The sequence below is a fragment of the Saccopteryx leptura genome, chromosome 5, assembly GCF_036850995.1.
Source record: "Saccopteryx leptura isolate mSacLep1 chromosome 5, mSacLep1_pri_phased_curated, whole genome shotgun sequence".
Lineage (NCBI taxonomy): Eukaryota > Metazoa > Chordata > Mammalia > Chiroptera > Emballonuridae > Saccopteryx > Saccopteryx leptura.
This window is the reverse complement of record NC_089507.1, coordinates 130,690,699-130,709,141: the sequence shown is the minus strand read 5'-3', so window position 1 is coordinate 130,709,141 and position 18,443 is coordinate 130,690,699. Positions and strand designations below refer to the sequence as shown.

The 18,443-nt window shown below is 51.4% G+C and overlaps 1 protein-coding gene across 4 annotated transcripts in view; it reads right to left on the bottom strand.

Moving 5' to 3' along the window:
- Positions 1-1,688: 1,688 nt before the first annotated feature.
- The window catches only part of PFKFB3 (6-phosphofructo-2-kinase/fructose-2,6-biphosphatase 3), a 28,745-nt gene continuing 11,990 nt past the window's right edge, over positions 1,689-18,443 (bottom strand). For 2 of the 4 annotated variants that reach the window (XM_066384731.1, XM_066384733.1), the window contains exons 3-15: positions 18,277-18,373; positions 17,556-17,622; positions 17,022-17,096; positions 16,621-16,677; positions 13,838-13,962; positions 13,157-13,364; positions 12,725-12,871; positions 12,433-12,537; positions 10,890-11,019; positions 10,149-10,211; positions 9,963-10,027; positions 8,062-8,235; positions 1,689-3,008 (exon numbers count right to left, since the gene is read on the bottom strand). In XM_066384731.1, coding sequence (XP_066240828.1) covers positions 2,961-3,008; positions 8,062-8,235; positions 9,963-10,027; positions 10,149-10,211; positions 10,890-11,019; positions 12,433-12,537; positions 12,725-12,871; positions 13,157-13,364; positions 13,838-13,962; positions 16,621-16,677; positions 17,022-17,096; positions 17,556-17,622; positions 18,277-18,373 — 1,361 coding nt within the window. In that variant the 3' untranslated portion in view covers positions 1,689-2,960. Of the gene's footprint in view, positions 3,009-6,510; positions 6,534-8,061; positions 8,236-9,962; positions 10,028-10,148; positions 10,212-10,889; positions 11,020-12,432; positions 12,538-12,724; positions 12,872-13,156; positions 13,365-13,837; positions 13,963-16,620; positions 16,678-17,021; positions 17,097-17,555; positions 17,623-18,276; positions 18,374-18,443 lie in introns of all 4 variants that reach the window. The other 2 variants (XM_066384732.1, XM_066384734.1) reach the window with 2 other exon arrangements.

Here is an 18,443-nt window from a genome sequence, read left to right as displayed (position 1 = left end):
AGGGGGTAGAAAGGTAGGTCAAGAGCTGAGGGGTAGACCTGGCCAGGTAGCTCGGTTGGTCAGAGCATCGTACTGATACACCAAGGTTGCATGTTCAATCCCCAGTCAGGGCACATACAAGAATCAACCAATGAATACATAAATAAGTGGAACGACAAATCAATGTGTCTGTCTCCCTCCCTTCTGTTCTAAAATCAATCATCATCATCATCATAATATAATAATAAAGAGCCTAAACTTGGTGTGCTGACCACAATGTCAATTAGAGATTCTTCTTTCCCCCAAGAAGGACCAGAGGTGCACTTCAGTGTATTTGAACCAAGTATTTTATTTTTCTGGCAACTGCAAAATATACAAATTTCTGAAAGGCAGCCTCTGAAAGCTGGCACAGCTTCATCCCAGGTAATTTAATTCAGACAAATATACAGGACGCAGAGGAGTCGTAAGTCACACACTGATGAACGATAAACCCAAACCTAAAAGCTTTCTCTTTTCAGGCTTCCATATACACATTAAATAAATAAATAGCACATTTGCTATCAAAATAATAAAAAAATAAATTTCAAGTATTACAAACAAAATCATCATTGGTGTGGTTCGAACAGTTTTTCTATCCCCCTAAATGAAGAATTTCATCCGTGGTCAAAGGACAGAAAAAGGAGATGGGGGGTATACCTACCCAAAAACAAATATGCAAAGGTAAAAAAATTGGTCCCAGATATTTTTGGGGGGGTGGGAGGTGAGAAGCAATGCAGCAGACGCTCCGTGGCCACAGCTCCCATACGCCCTCCATCCAGCGCTGCCTCGGCTCAGACCACCAGCTTGCAGCACCTCAGCAGGACTCTGCACCATCCAGGTTCTATCCATGTGTCCTGCTTATGTGTATCTCCCCCCAGGGTCCTTACAGACTGTGCTCTGGGGTAGGCAACGCCTCCTTTGTGTCTGGACTGACTTCAGGCTGTCAGAGGCGAGGGGCACGCACTCAACTCAGCTGTGAGAGTCAAACACCAGAATGAGCTCTGACAGGAAGAGAAGTACGGAAAGTAGACACAATCGAGTCATTCTCAAGAACAGAACAGCAGGCCCCTCCATCTAAAAACAAGACCAACCTACAAACACACACTCATGTCAACTAGACTCAAGGGGGCGGAAAGGGGGAAGTAACCCAAGTCTGCAGTTGCGCGGGCTGTGCATACAGACATCCTCTCAGGCAGACTGACAAGTACAGGGAACAGAGGTTGAATGATTTGGTGTGAAAACATCCAACTTGACTGTATGGTATCTGAAGCATGTCCCATTTCCCATGTAATCCCAACAAGAGAAATGTACATTCTCTAAAAGCTCGTCTCAAACAAAACAAAAATAAAAATAGCTGTTCTCTCCACTCCCAGCTCTAGCTGTCCAAGCCTGCACCCCCCCTCCCAGTTGTCTGGTGGGCTGACAGCGGTGAGGGTGTCAGGCTTAAAAGCAGAAGGCAGGAAAGGAAAGTGACCTTTGGCACCAGCTTTTAGAAAGATCCTTAAAAAGTCATTTGGACAAACGGTGAGTCTCCAAATCCTTTTTTCTGGGCCTCAGGCACACCCTTCCCCTTCCAGTACTTGGAGACAACAAGGAGAAACCAGCAGGTAGAAACTACAGGTATTCAGTCACAGATCCCCAAACCCCTGCTCTGACCGCCCCCCCCCCCAATGCCAGATGAGGCAAGAGAGGACATTCCCCTAATGGACCCAACACCATGCCTCGCATAAAGCAGAAGCTTGAGGAAAACATGCAGAACTGAGATGAATACTGCCAGGAGACCACGAACAGCCTCTTGGAGCAAGTGGCCTACAGTGAGCCTGGCTTGGGTCACTGTCCTGGCCTGGGAAACATGGGAGGTGGCGAACGTCCTGAAGGAAGGAGGCCAGATTCTTACTCTTCTCGTGCTGTCTTCCAGCGTCTGTCTTGCACTGATGTGAGCGCTTGCCCCCAGCTGGCTTGCCAGGGTCCCTCTGAGCTCCCCAATCTCATGGGCATGCCTGGCTCTCCACATTCTTTTAGAGCTCCAGCCACTAAGGACCAAAACCCAAACATCTAAAATCCTGAAGAGAAGGTGTGACTTTCATGTTCTGCCAGAAGAAAGGCAAAGGCAAGCAGCCCCAAGAAGCCGTGTCTCAGGTGCCACTGATCCAGGCCCAAGAGTAGAGGAACCACGTAGCTCCTCGGGAGGGTGAGGCCCCGGGGCTACGGCCTCTTGCCGACTTAGCTATACTGTCCTTCAGTACCGGGTGAGGCTAAGCACAGGCCTGGGAAGGGTGTGGTCATGCGGAGGCCACTGCTTAGCCGACAAGCAAGTCCAGCTCAGGGGTTTGTCTTCACCTCCAGACTGGCTCTCCCAGACGGCCCCATCCCAGCATGCATCCTGTCTTCACAAGTCAATGTTCCAGGCCAAGGTGCATGAATGAGCCTTGTGAACGTTTTCAACATCCTGAACCTTCAGCAACTGAAATCTAGGACCTTTTCATTTCAGAATTCCAGGACCAGTGTCATCTCCCTAGCTAGAAATATTCCAGGCCAAGATCACAGAAATGAAACAAAACAGCCCAGAGGTGCCTGATGTCCCCTCCTCAGGGCCTTCTCTCACTTCCTCCATTTCTCTTTGTCCTCATCAAGCCTACTGGTGAGTCAGTGAGGTCACGCAGCCCTAAACAGTGGGCAGAGCCAGCTGTGGCCACAGCTGGACACAGAAGCAGCAGCTGGATGCAGAAGCATGGATTCTGCGCTCGCACAGAAAAGGCATGCTGTGGTCTTGGCTGCACCAATGCTGCTGGGGGCATGGGTTTGCTTTTACCAGCAGACCCCTCTTCTATGCCACCCTGCCCCACTGCAGGAGAAGTCCTTGGGATCGCCAGCCTCGGGTGGAGAGAAGAGCCCTACCTACGCTGCCGGAATGGAAATGGAATGGAACCGATGGGCCTGCTTCAGTGCGTCCGCGAGGAGTCGATGCTGCTCTGGGAGCCTTTCATGTTCTATTTTCAGGAGAAAAAAGGGGTGGGAAAGGGGAATGATTATTTCTGTTGACTAGGTTTTTAAAGCAAAAGACTAAAGCCATGCAATTGAGACTTCACTCTCCCTCCCCTCTGAACAAAAGCAGGGCCCTGGAAGACCATCATTAGCCAAACTGGTGGTAGCTGCCCCAGAACAGGTGGAGGTTAAAGCCAGAGTCGTACGGGAGAAGGGCCTTGTAGCAGAGACCTGATACCTGTCTGCAGGAGACGGAAAGGAGGGTAGGGACAGCAGGGAGCTCTGTAGGCTAGAGCTGTTCTGGGGAGCAACGGAGCCAGCACCTGAGGGACCCTCAGCTCACAGCCCTTGAGAGCCCTGGGGCTGCCCTGTCTGGACCCGGGTCAGTCTTGCTGGCCACACCAGGCAGAGGATGTGCTGGGGGCCGTCTAAAGAAGCATAAGAACTCTCCTCCCAACTTGGTTCAAGCAGGGCCACACACCTTGGCCCTTGGGGTCCAGATTCTAGGAACACAGGCTCAGCATCTGGAAGCACAGTTGCTAAAGCTGGCTGGATGTGGGCACTGTCACTAAAGCTCTCTTCCTGTTCTAATAAAAGTAATCCAAGCCAGAAACCTCACCCATAAGAAGCTGGCCAGAATAAAAAACCCCTTAAAAATGTTTTTCAATCAGCTGAGGACAGATGAAATAGCTGCCACTGAACAGCAGCAGTCTCATTATCTAACCTCCTTAATTTACCTGCAAAAAAGGGAAACAGTTTTTAAAAAGTATTCTCTCCTTTCTTGAGTGTCTACACCAAGACTGTCTTAAAGGAGCAGAGGAGACAGCAGAACCCAGGCAAACAGAACGCAAGGATCACCTCAGCCCACTCCTCTCCCATGCAGAACCCAGGGCCTTGGTGCAGAAATCCCTGCAGAAGAGGACCCCAGGCTGGTGGTATTGAAGCCCAGATCTGAGCCTGCTCTCAGCCAGACTCAGGAGCCCGGGCAACCCGACCCTCCAGCCACGAGTGCATCAAAGAGCCTCTAAGAATGGGGGGAGTGTGCTGGGGAAGGCCCTATAATCTGGCAAGCAGAGAGGACCCAGCCAACGTGGGTTAGAGAGCAAGGTGCTGCCGTGCCCCTCTGCCCCACGGGCTCCAACCCACCCTCACACACCAAACCCAAGGCTCCAGGCACCCCCAAATGATGGCAATGGAACAATGACACTGGGGGCTGCAGGCACAGGCTATGTCAAACCATTCACTCATGGTGGCCCTGGCTCAGGACACATGGAGGGAAAGAAGGAAGCAAGAGAGGGGACCTCAAGACAATGGCGCTGATCTGAAAATTCACAAGTTCTCTGGCACAGGGTGTATGAGTCACATATCTGACAATGGCCAGTCTTCACACAGTCCAAGACGCCCTGCCAGGCAGATGCCATGACTCAGAGAGATGTGGAGGGGACAAAGAGAGGCATGCACCGAGCCATTTACCTTTCCAAGATTAGTAAGGAGAAAACTTTGAGAAAATGTAACAGACAGTTCGTCTTTCAAGCATAATGGGGGTAAAGGAAGAAACATGTTGGAAAAGAAAAACAAAACATCCTTAGTACTATTTTGTTTTTACCGTGCATTTGAAATCTCAAAAGCAAGGCTGTGTGGGAAGTGGCTGGCCCCAAGCACTGAAGGAGCCCCCAGGAAAGGGCTGCTGGGCACCACACGAGGCTGGGCTGACATGCCCGCTTTACCGGGAAACCACACTCAGACAGTCTCAAGCCACAACGCTTAAGATCCCAGGGGATGCTCTAAGTGCTACATTATCAAAACATCTCATGACATTCCTTCCTCCATTTTATAGGTGAGGACACTGGAGTCCCAGAGTTGCACTGCCTCGCCCAGAGCTCCTGAGAGACGGGGGAGTAGAGCCATGATCCCAACCTCTCAGTGTAACTCTAATATATGTTTTGGGGTCAGCAGCCCCAGACAAGGGCTCGTACTCCCAGTCTGGGCTGAACACTGAGACCCAGAGTGGAATGCAGGTTGAAGGGTCCAGAGAACTAGATGGAGTTTAGCCAAAGGGGCATTAGCCTGAGAGGTGGGCAAGTTCAACCTTAGTAGGTGGGAGAAGTGTCTGAATGGCCCGCTCGCAGCAGAAAGATTTCTTTCCAGGCAACATCAGGCCACAGGTCAAGGAACAGGAGATGCACAGATTATAGGGCTGCTACATGCCCACAGCGTCAACACAGCTCAGCCATGGGAAGCAGCTGCATGAGAGCGGCTGCAAGAGCTGACAAGGAAATCAGACAGCTCCAGGGACTGCCTCACAGGCTGCAAGCGCACCAGGCCAGGGGCAGGCTGTTCCTGGAAACCATCCTCGAGAAGACAGCCAGCCCTCAGGACTGGAGCCCTGGGTAAGTCCTGGTTCTGCTAATGACTGGCCGGATGACCATGCGCGAGCGACTTCACCTGGGCCTCATCTGGTAAACAGGGATAGGAACTTCTCTGCAGACATCCTGGGTTTATTTTAAAGATCAAAGACACGAGATATGCACAAGCACATGTTCCACGAGCAGTAGAGCATGATGAAATATATATAGTTCACTACAGGTGCTGCCACCTAATCTAAGCATGATGCCAAACAAGCCTATTTTCCCAGAACAAACCAAGCTTTTAAGCTTATTAGGCTGAACTCCTCAAGCTCTCTCTGCTTCTTTGTGATTTAGTCAAGGTACCCCAATCAGCAAAGGGGAACATGGGCAGGTGTGATCTGAGGGGTGGGGAGGGAGAAACTTCATGGTGGCCACTACTAAAACTGCAAGATAAAAGCCTCGGTTCCCTCTGTAGTTGGGGACCACAGAAACAATGGAAACACTAGGTGACACTTAACCAAGCTTTCTGCAGAGAGCTCTGGTTGTAGGAAAGGGGAAACCAAGTAGGTCTAATTCGAAAGCTGCTCCCAGTCCTGAAGAAGACTATTAAGGTTGATCAGGTTTCCATATAGGACAACCTGATCCCAAACAATGGGTTCCAAACAAACTTCTCCAGAGTGTGGGGATCCTGCCCTGGGGGTACTGTGTGTGTCAGAGGAGGGGGTGTGGGGGTGTCCCTGGGAGGCAGCAGGGTCTATTTGTTTTGCAGACTAGGCTCTGGGTAAGTTCCTCTCAAAATGAAAGCACTCTTCCAGGAGAGACACAGAACCAAAAAGACAATGGTAGCAGGCACAAGACCTGACCTGACCTCCAAAGTCTGACCTCAGAGGGACGCACGAGATTTAGTGCTAACCCAAGACTCCAGAGGGAGTGAGGAGGGGCCAGCTGCAGCCACTGCAGCAGCAGGACACACACACAGAAAGCAGCTGAGCCATAATTACTTCTTGGTCCTTAGCTAAAAACTCACGAACCCCCTTCTCCCTCTGCCAGATTTCAAAAAACCATCGTTATCCTCGACATTTTAACAAGCAAGAGGCCACACTGGCAAGCAAGGAGAAAGAGGTGCTAGCAGTAAAATTATTCAGAGAAAAATACTTACAAACAGGCTTTCCCTAGCAAAAGCTGCAGAGAGAAAAGGTTGAGAGAAAGGTCAGTAGAGGAACAGGGTACAAAGCCAGAGTCAAGAGAAATCAGGACACGCTCTGGTGGGACTCTCCCAGTCCAGCCCAGCTTCCAGACTCCCTGAGGATTCAGCTTGCAACCCTGAAGGACAGTCCTGTCAAAGTTGGAGGCTCCAGCTCTGAGAACTCTGTAAGCTGGGACAGTGAAGCCCCACATCACACCGCACCAGTCCCCCCAGTGGTGGTGACAGGGGCCTCTAAACTTCCAACCACGACCCCACAGTTTACACCAAAACAGTGTCACAGGCACACCACGTATAACTTCAGTTCTCAGTTTTCATAAAAAACACCTCTAATTTTAGACCTGAAAGAAGGATAAATTCACTATCTCCAAGTACAACCCACTCATTTTAAATGAGTGGGGAGGGAGGTAACCTGACAGTAAACTCCTACAGTGAGTGCCCCGCAGACACCACTGTGCTCAGCGCTCAGCACTCACTCCCTCGTTCGACCTGCTTTGGTAGTAGGTGCTGCCTCCCGATTCCACAGATGAGGAAGTTGAGGCCCGGAGAGGTTCAGCGACCGCCCTGAGGCTGCACAGTACTGGCCCCCGTATCACATTTCCAGACACAGGATTTAAATGAGCTCCAGCAAAATGCAGGGAGTCTGTAGGCCTCTCTGCATTGGCAACAAATCAATTCAAAATGTGCTCCTGCCTTATCAGTAAGAGACCAGGCCTGCTGAGTGGAGGTGGGGGAAACCCCTGGGAAGAACCACATTTGTGCCCAGAGATTTCTATCTCACAGATTTTTAGCTGTTGTTGAAGAAAATGGTTTTCTAAAAACAAATTTTAGGTCCAACAGCGAAGATCTCCCAGTGTTTGAACTTCATAGTGAATAAAGTAAGTGAAACCTAGTTGTTGTTTTTCTTTTTGGTGTTTTGACTGCCTGCTAAAGTATCTGTTCCATGTGAGAAAGTGGCTGTGTGCAGGCCCCACAGCCGAGTCACACTGCCTGGGTTCTCACTGGGCCACGTGGACTCAGGTGAGGACACTCCACGGGCCCCCTTGGATTACAGCTTTCCCACAATGGCGAGCCGTGGCAAGAAAGCAAGGAAAAATACTCAGCCATGGGTATGGGGCAGCCAAGACGTCCTCAGGCCACGCAGAAGCCAGCAGCACTGAGCTGCACGGAGGTCCTGAAGTCGGGGCGCTGCCTTCAACTCTGTTTTAGAACAACCTATCCATGAATGGGCAGGGCCACGCACCACCATTACTGCTCTGCTCGGTTCTCCCAGTGAAGACTGCTCTGCTCAGAAGGCAGTGTGCACACTCACAACCACGGTCTGGAAGGCACTGCCCGTGGGCCTCCGAGGGGTCACAAACTTCAGAGGCTGTCTGTCCCCTGTTCTCTCCTCCCACCACCCACATGCAGGCCTGGTCGGAGGCCATGGCCACGGCCACACGGGTGGTCTCCTCCCCACCCAGACAGAAGACACGACTGCAAGGAAGGAAAACGGGGGTAACGCACTTGTCCGGGCAGCTGCGTGGGCACCTCCGGGGGCAGGCAGTTGGGCAGGGCAGCGGAGGTAGAGGCCACATGCTCCTCAAAGCTGTTGATGCGAGGCTTTTTGGTGGGCTCGGGGCTGGCTAGTGGGGTGACACTATTGCGTCTCATGAGTGGGTTAGGTCCCTTCTTTGCGTCCTAAGCGAGACAAAGACAAAGGAGAGAAGGCGACAGTTACAAGGAGAGGGGAGGTAAATAAGCCCCAAAAATCAAAACCAAACAAAACACATGTCTTTGCTTCTGGATTTTACTGCTACAAGAAGGCTGAACACCAGGTGAATGGCCCTGGGACAAGGGGATTGCTGTTCTGTCTTGCATCTCCCAATCAGCAAGACCAATGGGTAATCTCCTCCCAAGCCCCTTTTCTGGATCATTCCAAGACATCCACCCAGATAAACACAGCATTCACAAAGCAGATGAGGGAAGAACAGCAAGACGGGTTCTGCACAGTCAGTCATACAATTGCAGCAGTAATGAGGGGGGAGAAAAGAACCATGCTGCCTGCCTTCAAAGAGGGGAGTGAGGGGAGAGGCCCCGGCATGAGGCTTGGGTAACCGCTGAGGGCTCAAGACAGGAGGGCAGGGAGGAGGAGGTGTCTGCAGAACAGACATGTATAGCTCTTGTGTCCCATAGCTATACGCTGGTTCAGGACAGGAAAGGCGGGTTTCAAGGCTAGCCAGGAGACTGAAGACAGAGAAGACCTCAGGGAGGTAGAAACGGCAAGCCAGGGCCAAACACTAGCATTCCAATCAAGTGACAATATGTTTGGAGTCATCCCCACAGCCTATCATTCTCGCTCGTGACCCAGGAGCCTGAGTTGGGGTCTGTGTCCACCAAGAAGCTGCCCCAGTTCTAGACCGTACTGTGTGCAGGGACCAACAGAGTCCCAATCAGCAGGGCCCCACTGCTTTGGGGTCAGGCTGGGGGGCGGCTCCTCACAAACTTAGAGGAAGCGCAGCATCTGCCACCCACACACGTTCAGAAGGAGCATCGCAGAGCCGAGGGACACCGTCCTCCTGCATGTCAGCCAACCAGCCAAGTAACTGCCGGGAGAAGCCAGGATTTTAATGCCAGAATCTTCTGGCCAAGCTCCCTGGGAATAGGAAAGTCCCTTGCACAAAGAGGAACGTCACACCCAGTGTACAGGAAAGTGTCGGACTGATGCTGGCAAAGCCCTGCATTTCAACAGCTGGTACAAAGTAAATTCCACCTTCCCTCCACAACACATGCCTGGAGGGAAACTGGGTCTGCCCTTGGGAGACCCTGCCAGGCTGGCCCCCAAATCTCAGACCTCCCCACAGGGAAATCAGACGCCAGCAGGCACTGAGGTCTCAGGAAATTGCCATCCCTCGTGTCTGTAATTTGCAAATGATGTTTCTAAAGTCTCACTCCTTTCTCACTGTTACCATTTTTTTGGTAATTGTGTACCTGAGTGCATAGAGATGACTGAGCACATCTGCTGGTCCCGTTTTAACCAGTAAATCAGGAACTCGAAAGTCGTTTTAGCTGTGCCCCCCCCTCTGCCCCCAGGAAAAGGCAACAGTATTTGTGCTACGGTTACATTTAAGAGCACAATATGTTGCCCTTGTTAATCCTCATTTCTTGGGTCAAGTAGAAATGGAGGAAGAATGCACAGAAAGAGAAAAAAGACGCCAAGAAGTCACAAGAAAGACAGCACACAGATGCTGAGCACAGGGAGGGGACAAAGTCACCCAGGCCTCCAGTACCCACACACTACCTCGGTGAGAACCCGCTGAAAGACAGACATCACTGTTTCCAAGCAACACAATACTGGGGACTTCCCGAGAATCCACATGCACTGGGGCTGTCACGTGGGATGGGGGCAGCATGGGGATGCCACTCACCTCTGACCTCTCCCGGTGTGTGTTCACTGACTCCACATTCAGGTAGATGGATTCTACACGGCAACCTAGCAGGAGAGAGAGCAGCTTCTGGTAAAGGGGATTAGCTGCTTACAGCCCCAGAGCTGCAGGAGCCACCATCCCAGGGCCGCACGTCTCACTGGGCCTGGGCTGCATCACCATACTCACCATAAGCAACTGGTGTCAGTTTCAGGACCGTGTGAAGGGGGCATTTCAGGTAAGGCATCTCCTCTGAAAAATAGAGAAAGGGCCCCATGATTAGATATAAGAATTGGGGATGGACATTCCCATGTCCTCAGTGAGCAATCCACCAGGTTGGACCCTCAGAGACCTGGCCAGGCACTCCTCTCACACATCCTCACTCAAGGCAGACGGCCCTAGAAAAGACACCTGGCCCTAAGAACAAAATCAAAACAAACCCTACCCCTGCTCTGAAAGAATGAGTTAAAGTGAAAAATAAAAGTAATTCACCAAACAACTTGGGTGTGTGAGGATTCAGCCGAACCTTGAGCAGACTCAGACTTAAATATTAAGTTAAGAGTTTTGGGGGCTGTCTGTTCCATAGATGAGCTGGTCTCTCTCCTAAACCCCTGAGAAGCAAGTGGACAAAGGTCTTGTAGGAGGCTGTTTCATGAAGCTGTTGGCCCACCGTGCCTCAGTTTGTGCTGGGTCAGGAGGAGCTTCCCTAGGGTCTGGCAAGGAAGGGCTGGGTGTGCGGGCCCTCAGCAGGTCGAGGGTCTTCCTCGTCCTCAGCAGCACACAACAACCTGTGTGTGAGCTGGGGAAGGAGGATGAGTTCAGGAGCCACCCCAAACTCAAGAGGCTGGTTTCCCTCCCTCCTTTCAGGGACCGCAACCAGCTCCAATCCCCTCCCCCAAGCCCCTGGGAAGCTTTGGGGAATGGCAGCACCTGCACTCTTATCCAGAAAGTAGGCCAAAAGGCAACGCAAGACGGCCTGGTGGCAGATGACCAGCACATTCTCCTGCCGCTCCAGCTCCATGATCACCGGCTCCAGGCGTTGGACCAGGTCCTGGTAGGACTGCCAGACAGAGGTACAGACACCATGTTGGAGCAGCACACGCAGGAAGCTAAGAGCTTTGGGCCTCGGCCACCCCTCATCATGAGCTAGAGAACAGTCAAGCAATCACCTGACCGTCAGAACACAGGGGTGTTTAAGTGCTGCAGCCCTTATAGGCCCTGGGGAACCCACTCAAATGGCTCCCTGGAAAAGGCATATCGTCCACGTGTTGGTAAGGACGTGGAGAAGTCATCCTGAGAGGACACAGACCTGGCCTCCCCCTCCCATTCCCTTTCCTAGCCCTCTGCACAGGAATGAGGAAAGAAGTCCTAGCATGCCGGAATGTGGATGAACCTCAAAAACACTGCACCTAGTGGCCAAGGCCAGGCACAGAAGTTCACATACTGCGACTCCTTTCATATAAAGTGTCCAGAACATGAAACTCCACAGAAAGGAGATTTGTGGGTGCCAGGACCTGGGCGTGGGAGAATCAGACAGACAGCTAATCGGCTTGAGGTTTCTTTGTGGAGTGACGGAACGGTCTAGAATTAGTGGTGATGGTTACACAGTATTGTGAATATACTAAAAACCACTGGATTGTGTACCATCAAGTGGTTAAAAGAGTGAATTTTATATAAATTTAATGCCAATAAACAAAAAAGAAGAGGCAGGCCTATGACTTTTGAGACCACCAAGGCTCCCATTTACACCAGTCTCTCTCTGTCTCCTTTCTTCTCTTACTAACCAAGTCCCAGGGAACGAGGGCCCGGATGAGACAAAAGGAAGGACAACACCTGGGGCTCTGGGAGAACTGGGCGATGCCAGGCCACAGACAGGAAGGACTCCCGCCAGGTGGCACCACGCAGTGGACCCCCAGAGCTTCTCCTACATCCCACACTCTCTGCCCAGGGCTCCAAGCAGCTGCTCACTCATCAGAACAGAGAGACATGGCCTTTGGGGAACGCCCCCATCAGTGTCAAGTCAGTCACCACAAGTGACTTGAGATGACAAGTCTGCCATCTCGCTTGCAGTCAAGAGGAGAACACTTACGTTGAGTGAATAATCACCCACGACTGTTGTTTTTTCCACACTTACGTATGTCATTTGAGAAACACTTATCTTACTGTTGCTCACAAGAAAGTACAGTTGCACTTCTCTTGGAGTTGTACACAAGGCTAAGTTTAGAAAGACCCAATTCAAAGGAATGAGTGTAGGAACAAGCTCTGGGACAGGGCATGGCTCACTGTGCACACCTGGTGACTAGGAAAGTCCCCAGGGTGCCCAGCAGCCTTCTCTTGGCCTCGCCTGACAGTCCGGCCTCTGAAGGACCGTTGTGAGCCCCTCCAAGCACAGCTCCCAGAAGCTGCACCCAACCCCTGTTCGCTGAATGGACAGGGGCCCCGGGTGGAAGGGGAGCGGAGCCAGCACACGCACCTCCCCGGTGGGGTACCGGTAGTAGTACTTGTCCTGCTCACGCAGAGCGTACTCCTCGGGGTAGGTGTCCTTGATCTCCTCGTAGGTCATCTCCTCACAGACCCCCTGGAGAAAACACCCAAGGTCACTTGAGGGAACACACCCCAAGGGCCGCCTCCACTTGGTCAACATGCGGCACAATGGGTCTGAGAGAGCGCTCGCGACTGCCAGCACATCCGGTCACATCTGGGAAAAAGAGGCTTCCTTGTCCGCTCACTCCCACCGCCATGGCCACACCAGACACGCAACTCACAGCATCGATTTCGTTGAGCGCCTTCCACTGCTCGTAGGGAAGCTGGAGGGCTTCTGCCGTCTGGATGGCGCGCTTCAGCTGGCTGGTCCATACTCTGAGGTCCTTCAGGTTCTGCTCCTCCACAAACTTGCTCAGGGCGTTGGCAAACTGAGAGGGCAGGGGACAAGAGGAACACACGCTGGACTCCAGGCTCCTGTGGCTCCCCGAGAAGCAGTGTAGGGCGCATTCCCACTCCACACCGGGGAGGGTCGCTCCCTTGTCACTAGAGTGGTGAGGAGGAACCTGAGGGCACCGGAGGACCCGCCCCCGGCCCCCTCCTCAGCCCCAGAGACTCACTTCCTGTCCACACGCAGACAGGCGCACACATCCACATACATGCACAGGGACACATCCACACACAAGCCACCCTTTAGCCCCCTGAGCCTCTCCTACCTTCCTGCCCCTGCTGGACAGGCCTGAGTCCCCTCCGATCTTGCCCTGGAGGTTATGCTCGCTCTCGCCGTGCCGGCACAGGTAGATGGTGCGGGGCTGCACGTGGATGTTCATTAGGTAGTACACAATTCGGCTCTGAATGTGGTCCTGAACTCTGTTCACCAAGAACCGCCGGCCCACGTCGATCACCTTAATCAGGGACAGGTCCCTGCACAGGAAGGTGAACAGCTGATTGCAAGTACCCTCCCCCAGCATCACAGCCTGAGTCAAATCACCCAGCCGGGCCAACAGCAGGCATCAGCCCCAACAGAACCCCATCTGGCTGCACGCTCCTTGAGGGTACAGCTGAAACGTATCTGACTGAAGAGTCAGAGTGTGAGCGTGGAAGGAGCGCAGCTGAGTGTGTGTGGGAGAGGCTGGCTGGCCTCTCAGAAGAGGGGGAGAGAAAGAGAGGCAGTACCGCGGGGGCCACAGCAAGACTGGGCTCAGGTCTCACTGTCCACACCTCTACAGAGTGTCTGAAAGAGTTCCACTGAATGGGTAATCAAGGATTTTTTTAACAAAGATATTTTAAAAGAGAGTTTCTGAAAATATGTCAGAGTAAATGCATCTGGGAATGTCAAGAAAACATTAAAAGCCCTAAGGTAGGAGATTCAGAGATGATCACTTCTTAGAAATTACCTGTCACATTTATCCGGGTCAAGGGGCTGATAGCTGGCTTCGTAGCAACTAATTCTCTTCATGAAGTCGTCCATAGCCTCTGCTGAGTTGCAGTCTTTGTAATCTGGGCTGGAGATTTTCACTTCCTGTAACACCACAAAGAAGCAGCTGATGAACAATGCTGGAGGCTTTGGCTTAGCTGAAACAGGATTTGGGGCTGGCAAATGGGGAAAGCACAGACAGACACAGAATAATGATGACCTGACCCAGCGTTTAAGAGAAAAAAGAAATACGCTGGTGCCGAGTCATAACCCGACGATTACATGGAGAGGGCACCACCACAGACAAAGGATCGCAGCCTGAACGGACAGAGGCAGGAGACCCACCACGGCTCTAATGAGTGCCTCCGAACGGACCATGATTTGGGATCACTCCAGTAGCTGTGTCACTCACACATATCCCAGACCCCTATTCAACTAAGTTCCATGTAAGCATCCGTGACATTACGCACACCAACAGCGGGCTGTCAGTTAGCAAAGCTGCACACAGCAGGTGCTGGCGATGGCCAGCTCAGTGTGCCAGGTAGGATTCCTGCCTCATCACCCATAGACAGGGCAGCATGCACACTAACTGGTCCGTGGGTGACAGCTTTCTACCTGGACCCCGTGCCCAGCCCCTTCCAAGGTTTGTCTTATGAAAAGGAGATGGAGGAGAACCGACTCTCGGGCCTGCCACCCCCTCTAAATGAACATACAGGTCTCTGAGCAACCTGGCCAACTTTAGAGAAACTGCGTCTTTTAATGCCTGTGTTTTTTTTTCTTCCTCAACAACTACACAGCCATGAAGGAGAGGCAGCTACTGTTTAAATGTCCAAGCTGGCCTGACCAGATAGTGGCTCAGTGAATGGAGCATCACCCTGGGATGCTGAGGACCCAGGTTTGAAACCTGAAGTTGCCAGCTTGAGCACGGATTCATCCAACCTGGGCACTGACTCGCCAGCTTTAGCACGTGGACACTGGCTTGAGCATGGAATCATAGACATGACCCCATGGTCACTGGCTTCAGCTCAAAGGCCACAGTCTTGAAGCCACAGGTCGCTGGCTTGAAGCCACAGGTCGCTGGCTTGAAGCCTAAGGTCACTGGCTTGAGCAAGGAGTTGCTGGCTTGGCTTATAGAGCCCCGTAATCAAGGCAGATATGAGAAAGCAATCAATAAACAACGAAAGTGCAAAAACGAAGAACTGATGCTTCTTAGCTCCCTCCCTTCCTGCGTGTCTGTCCCTGTCTGTGCCAACATCACCTCCCACTCACTAAAAAAATTTTTTTTAAAAATTAAAAATATCCAAGTTCAATGGGGAATTGATAGTTCATGGTGCGGGCTTCGTTCAGTCTAGGAAGATAAAAGAGGTCTAGGGCTTGATGGTGGTGGCGGCCACACAACCATGGGACTGTGTTGAAGGCCATGGAACAAACACTTAAAAACAAGTCCTTTCTCTCTAGCACAGTCACATAAAAAGCACAGTGCACAGGCCTTAGCTGCAAAGTCACCTGGAGGCTTCAACAGGGACAGAGGTATCTGAGCACAGAAGGTCAGGGAAAGTGACTCCGGCCACACACCCGGTGACTGCTCCCGGGGAAAGTGACTTTGCAGCTGCTGTCCTTTACAACCAAGTGAAACTAAGAGAACTGAACCAATGAAATACAGCAACACCCTTTGTTTAGATTGCAGCAACTTCTGTTTCCTCGTCCTTTCAGCCTCTTCCTCTGAAAGCAATCTGGACAGATTGTCCACAATTTGAACAGCCCTTCCTGGAATATGAACTCATTTCTTAGAAATGCTTGTAAATATTCCCAATGCCTTGGAGAAAAGGCCCAATACCAGAAGCTAACAAGCACTCAGCATCCTTTTAAAGATGCACATTCATGGCCCTGGCCGGGTAGATCAGTCGGTTACAGCGTCATCTGAATATCCCAAGGTGGCGGGTTCAATCCCCAGTCAGGACTCATATAAGAATCAACCAATGAATGCATAAATTGGCGGAAAAACAAATTGATGTTTCCATCTCTCTCTCTCTCTCTCTCTCTCTCTCTCTCTCTCTCTCTCTCTTCCTCCTTCTCTAAAATAAAAGGATGCACACTTACATGTAGTAATACTAGTGTTCCCTGTAGAAACAACAGATCTGCTTCTCTTATACATTCTGATGTATTTAAGCTAAATAGAACATTATCTACAACATGAGATGGTGACTTGAATAATTAGTCAAGTTAAGCTGCTCATTACCCTCAATTTATCTGGAAAATCTTCCTTTGGCACAGTTTGACGACCCCCCTGTTCACAAACTTGGGAGTTCTGCCTTTAGTCTACCGAGTCCAATGGCCACTATCAATACAGGACCAGTCCTACCTGCTAGGGCCCTTAACAGTAAAAGAGCCTGCATCCTTCTTTCTCATCTGGATTATGAGTGGCCCTTGTCCCAAGCAACTCGAACACCACCCAACCACCAAGTTACTGCCACCCACAGAAACTGTTCCCACACCCTGCCTTACCTCCCATATCCTACAAACAACACTTCCTGCTAAGTGTCTGAAAGGTCCAGGATAAAGCCAGCCAGGTCACAGAACATCTTCTAAGTTAAATCCCACTCTGCTCTTCTGACCTGCCCAGGTCCCATCTCTCAGGCAGAATCAACAAGCTGAGACAGAGAGCTTGCGCTCTGTCTAGCTATATCTCTGGGCCTGACCTGGTCCCTGGTTCCCTACTTTGCTCAGACTGTACCACTACAACAGGACTCCATGTCATCTTACCATAATATTGGAGGCCACAACTGTAGGGTCATCACAAACTGACTCGATGAAAAACACCTAGGAATAAGAGAGACAGAAACTTGAAGAAACAATGTGGTAACACAAAGGGCCACCTTTGGTAACACTGAGATGTTATCAGCATATTTGAGGAGGAATGGCACCATGGATCCTCAAAACATAAAAGAAAAGAGAAAAGAACCACTCACTCAATCCTAAGTCCTTCCCCAAAGGAGATGCCTCCCAGTCCCCATTCCAGACCCTGAGAGCAAGCACCAGGAAGTAGCTATCCATATGTAGCAAAACGAGGGCAGTGGGAGCGTAAGGACCAGGAAAAATCAGCTGATTCCTGAGGGTCTTCCTTTCCCTGAGCTCTCCAGGGCACAAACGAAAGTTTGGCTCACCTTGAAATCATTTTCTTTGGCAAAATGAAGGATCATGTGTCTCCTCTCCCTAGTAGTATTGGTGGCATCAAACACCTGACAAGGAGAAAGGAGGCGAGTGAAGAGAACCCATGTTTGCATTTAGCAGGATTCACAAATGGCCTGTGCTCATAGGTAGAAGACGGGAAAGTGGTTCCAGGAGAGGCTGCTCCCTGCTCTCTCCATCACCTCCACGACTTGGAGAGGAAAGGGGAGGGAGAGGAACAGGCCTAACAGCAAGTGCACAAGAGGAACAAGCATATGGAAGGGCGGGGCCGAGTGTATACAGAACAGAGGTGGCTGTGCCCCCAGGCTGCCCACTGACCACCTCCCTGGGTCCCTGTGCTACTCTAGCCACCCGCTTCCCTCGACTCTCAAGAGAGAAGCACTTGTCCCTATTTGAGGTGTCCCCACCATGGCTCTCGGTATTGCCTGGGCCAGGATTTCTATTTCACTCCTCAGAGCACCATCCCTCTACAGAACAGGAGACAGAGCCAGCACACTCCCCAGACTTACTGAAATTTGGCCCCCTTCCTCTGTCAGGTAACTTTTGACATCTCTCAAGGCAGCGAGGGCACACTGCCTGGAACACAGAGAAAGAGAACACACATCAGACCCAGACCAACAGAGTGCTGACTAGCGATTCTACTGCTGTCCTGCTCAGGCCGGCCAGGGCCGCCAGGCCCAGCGCCCGCAGGCCCACACGCATCCCATGCAAGCCCGCAGGGGCTGCAGTTACCCTCTGGACCAGGTGCTCATGCTGGCTGCACACTGATCTCTCCCTGGGAGCTTTTAAGAAACCAAAGCTCAGCTGTTGCCCAAAGATTCTCACTACCCTGCCCTGGGGCAGGCCTGGCATCAGCAGCTTTCAAGCTTCCAGGTGATTCTAAATTATAGCCAGTGTTGAGCACCATTATACTTGGGTTTCATGACCATCTGGAGTTTTAAAAAAAATCCTTTTCAGTGTAAAGAGCTAATTTTCCATGAAAACAATTGTGTTCATTCTTAATGAAACATTGCTGATGATCCATTTCCCATCAGCTGGATGAGACCAACCCAGCAGATAAAAGCAGAAGACTCAGAGAGGCCAGGAAACTTCTTATTACACACGAAGGCGGGGCTAGAGCTGATGGCCACCTGCAGAGAGCCAGACTGCAGGCCACTTCCTCTCTCTTATAGAACCTGGTTTTCTAAAGCAAACAAAACCCCAAGCCTCCTGTGGCAGCCAGGACCTTACTTTCGGACTCTCATGGCCTCCTCATTGTCAGGGCGAAAGAAGTTGTAGGAGCTGTACTGCTTCACGGCCTCCCGGCGGTACTCCCCAACATTGAACACTGTGGGCGGAAGATACAGGGCACTTAGCTGGCCCCCAGGAAGAAGGGGTCACTCACAGCGGGGAGCACT